Source organism: Camelina sativa, chromosome 15, assembly GCF_000633955.1.
Source record: "Camelina sativa cultivar DH55 chromosome 15, Cs, whole genome shotgun sequence".
NCBI classification, from domain to species: domain Eukaryota; kingdom Viridiplantae; phylum Streptophyta; class Magnoliopsida; order Brassicales; family Brassicaceae; genus Camelina; species Camelina sativa.
In genome coordinates, this window is record NC_025699.1 from 17,888,356 (window position 1) to 17,898,953 (window position 10,598).

Sequence of the window (10,598 nt, forward strand, 5' to 3'; positions counted from 1 at the left end):
TCTTTCAAATTTCAATACACGAGTTAAAAAAAAAAAAAAAAAGAGGTCTTGACTTTTGAGATAACACTACAAGAAAAATCAACATTCATAGCACATGATAAATGCTATCATATGTGTTTAATAGCGTTTTCATAAATGCTATGTTCTCCGCAGCTATCTTAGGTGTCACCTCTATTATAGCGTTTTTTACATGTTATTATATGTCGCTCTTTCATAACATTAACCAAATGCTATAATATTTTTTTCTGTAACACATATTTCGTGCTATTTTATATTATGCCATAGCATTTTTTGTTTGCTATATGGAATTCTTTAATTTTTTAATTTGATTTTTTATAATTTATATATTTGACCATAGTTTTTAGACTTTATTTAACTGGATTGATATTAAAAAAAATTATTTCATAAATCATCAACATACATAACATAACGTTAATATAAGCAAGTCTTACATATCATACCAAGTCTTATAATATGCTGCCCTGTTTGATCCAAAAAGCTAACATTATAACTTATAAGGATAGAGACAAACTTTGATCTCTTAAGTCTCTTCTCCTCTATTGCCTTCCCATCAAAAGCAGTACACACGTATGAAGAACTGTTCATGTTAGCATTCCCATCCAGATTCCCTGTAATCATGTGTATCCACATCAACTTAAAGCTTATGTTTTTGATTTGTTTTTTCATTACAGTTCAAGAGTATACATAGTTACATACCTCTACTCCAAGTTCCCTCTTGTAGATGAGCAATAAAACAAATAGGTATTACCACATGTATAGAAACACCCAATGTTCAACTATGCCTTGCCATCCAGCACCAACAGCTACAGCTTTTGTACCAATATCAAAATGGTTGTTCCTTCTTCTCTCTGTATACACCTCCAACATCGCTAATAGTTGTTTTTTCTCTCTGTATAACATTAAAAACAGATAAACTCACATTGCAACTGAAAATTTTAATACCACAACAAATCTTTGGCCTAGATAAACAACTCACAGTTTACGTCACAAATTATTAATGGAGAAGAGAGTTTTACCTCTTTGTATGTTGTTATCTTCTTGGATTCCAACTTTTGACAAACTGAGAAAATCCAGATGAATGTGCAATTGATCAAAATTAATACAATAATTTCAACTCGTTAATACAATACTAAGGTGCTTTTGTGGTAAAGAAAAGGAAGATAAATGTTGACAGATCAAATAAAGAAACTTCAGCTCAAACTCAAAAATCAAAGAATTATGGGTGAGTAGAATCAACACTAAAGTTATCTATAAAACAAGTAGAGAATCGGATAAAAAAGCATTCACCTTATATCAGCCATAAGTTCGACATTATAATCACCAATGTGTAGTTCATAGAATAAAAGCTTTCAAGCGGAAGATGGCTTGCTAAAAAAATGTAAGTAGCACGAGATAGGTAAGTGACTTACATGGTCTCCTTGAACTCAACTGTCACCACAATCAGATTCCTCGCAGTCCTCACCACTAATTCACACTGCAAAATGACACACAATCAGCTTCTCTGAATTGCAGATCCAAATCACAAGAATGTCTGGTAGCTTACAATAGGAGCAGATAAGAGATAAGACATACTCAATTCACCAAGGAACATCTGTTTGTATTCAGACACAACAATTTTAACACAAGACATTGATAGTCTCTCTGCAATTGATGTGACTTCTCTTCCATGTAACCAATTAAGAAACTTTATAAATCAAAGATCAAGACTTTACGAAACCCATATGATTTAATTAATTGAAAACCAGATAGAAGAAGAAGAAGATTACGTATATGGCTGGTGTTACGATGACGAAGGATCCTGTCGAAATGGTCCTAGCTGACGAGCGTTTCCCCGACAGTAAACTCGTGACGAAGACGATGGAGATCGGCGGGATTGCAGGAGGACGGACCGTCGTCTTCACCAGATCCACCTCTTCCACTTCTTAGTTGAACCAATTTTTGCATAGGAGTTCCACACCGTCATCTCATCCAGATCCGCCTCTTCTAATTCTTCGTTACTCATGAGTCTTTCTCTCCTGAAAGATTGTGAGTCTCTCTCTCATCTTCTTCCTTAGGTCAGGAACACGGAGATCTCATCTCCCGACTCTCTCAGATTGCCCTAATTCTAATTTGGGGGAAAAAAATTTAGGTCACGCGATGCTTAAGAGAAGAAAAATGTTTTAAGTGTTTAAGGGTGAGGAAAAGTTTTGCATATATATCGATGGAATAAGTTATTTTAACTCTTGGTTTAGTGATTTTTTTTTTTTTTGTGCACTGTTTAGTGATTTTTAATCATAGCATTTTTCAAACGCTATTACATAGGACCAAAATTTCTGAATTTATTTTTAATAGCAGTTATGAAAACCGTGCTATCCTTATGTGCTATCAATAACGATTCTTCTTGTAGTGTAACATTACATAATCTAAACTTTTTGGTAGGTATATTCCTCTCTCAAATTTTCACTAATTTGGATAATAGTTTGACTATAGGACATATAAGGATCCATTTGAGATTTTTGAGTATTTTTTATAAATATTTGGAGAATTCTACATAATTATTTTATTTCTCTGAATAATTTCCATTGATTTAATAAAATTAAAATTTATAAACCGGGAATACGGGTATCTAAATCTATCATAACAAATATAGTCGAATATGTAATTATTTAAAAGAGGCTGTTATGAGATGAAATTTTTTTACGCATACAAGACAAGACGAGTATCCCGTCCCAAATATATACATCTAGGTTAAATACGTAAAATAAATAAAACAGAAACCGAATCCAAATTTGACTTAAAACTCCTAAACAAACTGTTGGAAATGTTTGTATTAGTTTATAATAATATATATGTAATATCACTTACTAAATTATATCTTAAATTTTTTCTTATAAATAGCAATCATGCAGGTTAGAGTAGAGGTTTAAATAAAAAATTTCCAATTTTTAAAAAATATTACACAATTATAACCCCGCACGTACGTACGGGTCCGAAACTAGATCTGAAATATTACGAAAACCCTGCATTTGTATCAATATTTTTAAGAAATATGTTTATAAATGTACCTCCGCATGTACGTAAAATATTCCAAACCTAATTTTAAACTTAGTTTTTTAAAAAATTAACTCCGTACGTACGTGCGGGTCCAATCCCTAGTGAGATATTAAGACAATCCCATAAATAGTTTAATGTTATCACTACCTAAGTGCATTATGCATATGTCTTAATTTTTAGTTATTAGATTTTAGATTTTGATTATTATTTTTTTGTTTTTGATTTCTTGGTTTTTAGTTTTGGTAATTGAATTTAAAATTAATAAATCAAAAATCAAAAACTAAAAGATAAAACATGTTCTCGTTGAAAATATTTTTAATTTACAAAAGCCACAAATTATGGTGTTTAGTTTCTCTTTGAAATTGGTAGAAGCCACTCAAAAAGTAGTTTTCATAAATTTAAGAGAATCTTTTTTTTGAAAATCTTCAATGATAAAAAAAATTGATTTTCAAAGAAACAAAATCTAAAGACTAGTAAACATTCAAGATCTTAATCAACAAAATTAATTTATTCTTAAATTATTAGTTTTAGGAAAAACAAATAAATTTAAAAGTAAACTTATATATATTACATAAATATACGCCAAAAAAACAAAACAGAAACGTCTCTCTCAAAACCCTAATCTTCGCCACCACTTTCCTTTTTGCAACCTCCCTGAATCCCCCCCAAAACCAATGGATAAAACGGGTTTGCGTAGCGAGTTGGATCAAATTAGAGAACTGGGTGTTGAATTAGAGAGGTTGACGAGGGAGAAGAGTAATGGGGAGGTCAAGATTAGGGGTTTTAAAGGGGAAATAAATGAGCTTACGGGTAAGGTTGAGATGGACAAGGAACAGTTGAGGAAGGTATGTGATGAGAGGGTAGTTGCCAAGTTGAAATCTGAAAACGATAAATTGGTGAAGGAAAGGGAGGTGAGAGAAGAGTTTATCCAAGTGGTGAACAAGGAGAAGATTAGTCTGGAGAAGACAATTGATGAGGGGAAGAAGGAGGTTGATGGGTTGAAGAGTGAGATCCAAGTGCTTTTGAGTGAAAACATTGAGCTTAAGGACCGTGCTTTAAGTCGGGAGGTAAAGCTTGCTGAGCTGAATCAAAAAGTTGCTGTGCTGCGAAAGGATTGTGATGATCAAAGCAAAATTAATGAAAAGCTAAGCTGCAAAGTTGGTCAGCTAAGCAACTCCCTTGCGCAAGTTGAGCTCAAGAGAGAAGAAGCTGATAAAGCACTTGTTGAGGAGAAGAGACATGTAGAAGATCTTAAGGCTCTGATTTTAAAATCAGAGAAGACGACTGAAACAAGAACTACAGAGGGTCTTGAGATTGAGGGCGAGAGTTTGCTCACAGCAATGAATGATTTCGAGAGTCAGTGTGAATCATTGAAAAGTGAAAAGGCTATACTCCAAGAGAAGCGTGTACAGCTCAAAGAAGCTATGGGTGCTCTGAAAACAGAAGTAGAAGTCGCTGGAATGGATGCAGAGCGCAACTTAGCAATGCTAAAGAGAACTGCATCTGTGTTGTATGAATTGGAGAGCCGAGCAGATAGATTGACTTTCCAGAACCAGAAGCGAGAAAATGGAACAGAATCGTATGCCGTTGAGCTAGAGTCGATGGAGAAAGCGTTCAGAAACAAAGTTTACATAATTGAGGAAATGAAGAAAGAAGCTGTGGTAATGAAGCAAGCAACCGAAGCGGCACGCAAGATGCGGAACTTCTGGATTCTCCTTTCAGTTGTACTTGCGATTTTTGGTGCTACATCTTTCTTCCATGCCACACGCACACTAAGACAAAAGTAACCGAAGGTATCCACGGGCGGCAATACATTTAAATTTTTTATAGTTTGAAAGACCTCTTGGCTCTGTTTTTTATAGTTTGAAAGACTTTTGGCTCTCTTTTTTTAGTTAGAAAGACTTCTTGGCTCTGGTTTTTTTAGTTTGAAAGACTTCTTGGCTCTGTCCTTTCTTCAACACCGTGTTAACATTCTTCGTTTTTAGAAAAATATAAACCTATATTATTTTGCATAAATGTGGAAAACAAAAAGAACAAAAAAAACACGTCTTTGTCTCTGTCAATTTTAATCCCTCTCCTCTATATATATATATATATATATATATATTTAAACCGCTTATGACAAAACAACCGGATACTTTTTATAACAACTTGCACAGACAAAAGCCTGAGATCCCAGTTTAAGAAAACTAATGAGATGAGTTATGTTCATTGTCCGATGACGAAGATGAAGAAGAAGAAGACGAAGATGATGATTGCCTTATTGCTTTGTAGCGGGATGAATTTCTTGATTGACCCGCATAACAAAGTTTTATTGTGTCTCGGTAAAAATGGGATCTCCAACACTTTCTTACAAGTGGATCATCACGATGCCAAATCTGAATGCTCACTTCTCGTCAATTAGGTTCCCAGTTTGGTTCAAATCCAACCAGGTTCTTTGAAGAAGGTAAAAAAGTACCGGAGCAAGTGATTTATTAACGGTCACACTAATTTATGCATTGGTAATTTATAGTACTTGTCTTCAAACGATTTCTTCCAGCTTTATGCATTGGTAACCAGGTTCTTCTATAGATACGGTGTAACTCTCGATCATAACGTATGGTGAATTTGGATAATGAGTGAAACTTGCACAAGAGCACTTTCCTTAAAGAGTATTTCGACATTTCTCTCAAGCCCACGGCATATCGTTAAGGGTTTAGGATTTAGGGCTTAGGGTTTAGGGTTTAGGGTGGCATGCTTAGAAGAAAATGCATCTTCTTCTGCCATCTTCGAAAGTCCACTCCCTCGAACTTATCCAACTTGCCAAACTTTGAAGTCATCTCACGCAACGATGCACTCGTCATAGTTCACCAGAAAATACTCTTTAAGAATGTTGTATAAATACGGTGTAACTCTCGATCCTAACGTACGGTGAACTTGGATAATGATTGAAATGTGCACAAGAGCACTTTCCTTAAAGAGTATTTCCACCCTTCTCTCAAACCCAGGGTTACACGAAATCCCTTGTAGGATATGACAATCAAAATTTTCTCTCTTGTTCTAGGCTAAGATACAAGAGAAACAAATAGAGATGTTGTGTTTTGTTTTTGTGTTTTGTCACCAAAATTTTTCTCAAACTTTGATTTTTGTGAATCTCTTGTCTCTCGTCTCTTTTCTCTTGTTTTTATTACTCTCAACTTCTTCCTCTATTTTTGATGTGGAGAAACAGAGTATATATATAATGTTCGATCGTTTCATCGTACGTTTGCAACCGTACAATGAACCAATGTAACCATTCACCAAAAGACCAAAAGTTGTGATGGTTAGTGAAATAACCGTTGATTAACAACTTAAATCACCAACATTCCTCCCCCATTTAAGTTTAATCTTTGATTCACAAAATCACACACATAAACCAAACTCATGCATAAATGTAAATATCGTAACGATTGAATTTACATCTTAGTAATATTACACATTCCAAATACCCGAGAATTAGGATGTCCAATGGATTGAATCCTTTCAACTCATTTGGGTACATGAAGATAATACACACACGTATTTCTTCACTACTCTAAGTGTTTATACTTGACACTATTATAAGCCATGTGTCCCTATCCATTCATGAGTATATAGGAAGCTAAGTCCAAGCTTCTTGATGCGGCTCCACTTCATACTCATATAGGTAGATCTTTTAATCTTGCACCTGCAAATGCAATTTTTCAAAAGATCTATTAAGAAGAGAACTTCAACCTAATCCTTTCTTGCAGGTTCAAGCACTTACTTTGGGATGATACAACAAGTGCTTCAATCTTTAACTGTAAGCTTTCCACATTGAATTCAGCCTCTAACGTTGTATTAGAGGGGAATTGGGTATCCCACAATTAAAAATTTCAAATGAACTTTAAACCCATCCCTCTAGCCGACTTGATCATCAAGTCTCTAGCTAACCCTTTAGTCAAGTGATCAGCTAGATTTTGCTCAGACCGAACAAACTGTATGGTAATAGCCCTATGAGTGATCAGCTCACATATCATGCTATGTCTAACACCTAGGTGTCGTGACTTACCATTATACACTTGGCTATAAGCTCTAGCCAAAGTGGTTTTACTATCACAATGTATACAAATTGGTGATACCGGTCTCGGCCACAATGGAATCTCATAGACTAAGTTTCTTAGCCAATCTGCCTCTTTGCTAGCAGCCACTAACGCTATGAACTCTGATTCCATAGTCGAACTTGTAATACAAGTTTGTTTCCTAGAAGCCCAAGAAATGGCCCCTCCTCCAAGCAAGAACACCCAACCACTTGTAGAAGAGTTACTTTCTACGTTGGAGTTCCAACTTGCATCGGAATATCCTTCTAATACCGAAGGAAATCCGACATAAGACAAACCATAATTTATGGTTCCTTTCAAGTACTTAAGCACCCGTCTTATAGCTTGCCAATGGTGAGTACTAGGGTTAATAGTATATCTACTCATCTTTCCTACCGCATAAGCTATATCCAGTCTAGTACTTGTCATGGCATACATTAAACAGCCAATCAGTTGTGAGTATTCGATTTGTGAAATTGCTTTTCATGTATTAGGCATAAGCTTCACACTCGCATCCATGGGAGTGGTCACAGGAGAACTTTTCTCATAATTGAACCTCTTAAGCACCTTTTCAATGCAATGAGACTGGGATAAACATAGGCCTTTGTTCTCACGCTTGATTCGAATTTCAAGAATCACATCCGCCTCCCCCATGTCTTTCATGGCAAAATTTGATGACAAGAACTCTTTTGCAAGTTCTACTTGTCTTAAGTCAGTACCAAAGATCAACATGTCATCAACATATAAGCAAATGATTACTCCATTAACGAAATCATCAAATTTGCTACATAAGCACTTGTCTGCTTGACTCAACTTGAATCCATTTGATAAGATAGCCTCATCAAATCTTTGATGCCACTGTTTAAGTGCTTGCTTCAGCTCATACAATGACTTTATTAACTTACACACATTTTGCTCATTTCCGGGCATAACAAACCCTTCAGGTTGCTTCATATAGACTTCTTCTTCCAAAACACCGTTCAAGAACGTTGTTTTAACATCCATTTGGTCGATCACAAGATCATTAATAGCAGCCAAAGCAATTAATAATCTTATAGAAGATATTCTAGCCACAGGAGCATATGTATCAAAGTAATTGATACCTTCCTGCCTTGGATAACCAATCTAGCCTTAAACTTATCAATTGTTCCATCGACTTTCATCTTCTTTTTGAAGATCCACTTGCAGCCTAAAGGCTTGCAGCCAGGTGGGAGATCGGTTAGGATCCATATATTATTCTCTACGATGGAGTCTATCTCATTGTTTACCGCTTCTTTCCAAAACGCAACGTCTATAGACTGCATAGCCTCATCAAACGTTCTAGGGTCCTCATCAACATGATAACAATATAAATATTGATATTCAACCTCATCTCTTGATCCCTCAACTAAATAAACCTGAAAATCAGGACAGAAAGATATTTCAATTCTTTCTCGATTGCTCTTGCGGAGCATAGGAGACGCATTAGAAGGAATGAGTGTGTCATCTCCTTCCTTTGTTCCACTTGACCTAGGAACAAGATCCTTTGGTCTAGGTATTGATGAGAAACGTGTCTCATCAAATATTGCATGTCTTGACTCAATCACGGTGTTAGCCGATATAGAATCATTAGATTCTATGACATAGAACCGATAAGCCTTGGAATGCTCAGCATATCCAATAAAGATGCAATCAATACCTCTTTCTCCCAAAGTTTTAATCTTTGGTTGGGGTAGTCTAACAACCGCCCTACAGCCCCAAACTCGAAGGTAATTCAAGTTTGGTTTCTTTTTGTACCAGAGTTCATATGGGGTAATCTTGTTCCTTTTGTTAGGAACCCTATTTAATAAATAGCAAGACGTTAACATGGCTTCACCCCAGAATCCGTCACTTAATCTCGAGTAAGATAACATGGAATTAACCATTTCTTTTAGGACTCTATTTTTCCTCTCAGTTACACTATTTTGTTGTGGTGTATATGGAGTTGTAGTCTCATGTATAATTCCCACAAACTGAATATAAACAGGATCATAATACTCTCCACCTCTATCGGTGCGTAACTTCTTAATCAAGTCACTATGTTGTAATTCAACCTCAGTTTTATAAACCTTGGATTTATCTAGGGCTTCATCTTTAGCATGTAATAGATAAACATAACAAAGACGAGTATGATCATCTATGAAAGTGATGAAATACTTTTTGTTCCCTAGAGATGGTGTAGCATGCAAATCACATAGATCACTATGTACAAGTTCTAGCACCTTAGAATTCGTTTCAATACTCTTAAAAGGTTTTCTAATTATCTTAGTCAACATACAAGTACTGCACTTCTCTAAATTCATGTCAAAATTAGGGATCAATCCTTCTTTAGACATATCAATCATTCTTTTATAGTGCACATGACCTAATCTTAAATGCCATAGAGAAGAATCATTTTTGCTAGAACATGCCATGTAAATAGAACTCACAACTTTATTAATATTAAGCATAAACATGCCATTACAAAAATATCCAAATCCAACAAAGACACCAACTTTAGATAAAACATACTTATCCGACTCATACACTTGTTTATAACCACACTTATTTAAAACACTACCAGAGACTAAGTTCTTCCTAATTCCAGGTACATGAAGTACATTATTGAGATCAATAGATTTCTCGGAACTAAACTCCAACACCACTTTTTCACGGCCTAGGATAGGAGCGGTTGACTCGTTGCCCATATGAAGTACAGAGCCATCTTGAACTAGTTCATAAGTCTTGAACCAGCCACGATCATTGCAAACATGTGTAGTTGCACCCAAGTCAATCCACCACATCACTCCATCATCCTGCATATAAAATGCCTCAAAAATGTTTGATACATAATACACATGTGAATGTGAATCATTTACAAGATTCTGACCTTGATGAGTGATTTGGCCTAGGTCCTTAGACCCTTGCCCTAAACTGTTTTGTCCCATTTTGTTCTTATCCTTTGCAGCTCGACAATCACGTCTAAAGTGACCCGGCTTGTTACAGAACCAACAAACGCTCTTAAGCTTTTTGTTAGGTCCACCGTAAGTGTTGTCATTAAAGGGACGTTTCTTCCCCTTATTCTTCATCTTAGAACTCCCACCTTCTTCCATCATATTGATTGAAGAAGGTTCAGCCTCTTTGGGTTTTCCACCCTCTTGCACCCTTCAAGATTCCTCTATGCGCAAATGGCTACCAAGTTGTACCAGAGACAACTCTTCCTTTTTGTGTTTTAACATGTGCCTAAAATCCTTCCATGAAGGCGGCAACTTGTCGATGATACTCGACACTGAGATGGATTCATCCATCTTCATGTTGTGTTGAGCGAATTGCCCTAGGATGCGAAGCAATTCATTGTATTGCTCCATAACAGGCCTTGAATCAGACATCTTGTAATTATTAAGATTATCTCACAAGGAACTTCTTACTAGAAACATCCTCAGCCATGTACTTTGATTCCAATGCATCCCA

The 10,598-nt window shown here is 35.7% G+C and overlaps 1 protein-coding gene and 1 long non-coding RNA gene across 2 annotated transcripts; one reads left to right on the forward strand and one right to left on the reverse strand.

Annotated features, from left to right (window-relative positions):
• Window positions 614–1,113, reverse strand: LOC109129208. Its single transcript, XR_002035400.1, has 3 exons — window positions 1,038–1,113; window positions 718–910; window positions 614–629 (listed from the first exon to the last, which is right to left on the reverse strand). It is a non-coding gene; the product is annotated as an uncharacterized LOC109129208 (long non-coding RNA).
• Window positions 3,671–4,841, forward strand: LOC104748578 (cingulin-like). The gene has a single exon (XM_010470194.2). It carries the CDS (start codon window positions 3,729–3,731, stop codon window positions 4,839–4,841), a length of 1,113 nt encoding a protein of 370 aa, XP_010468496.1. The 5' UTR covers window positions 3,671–3,728.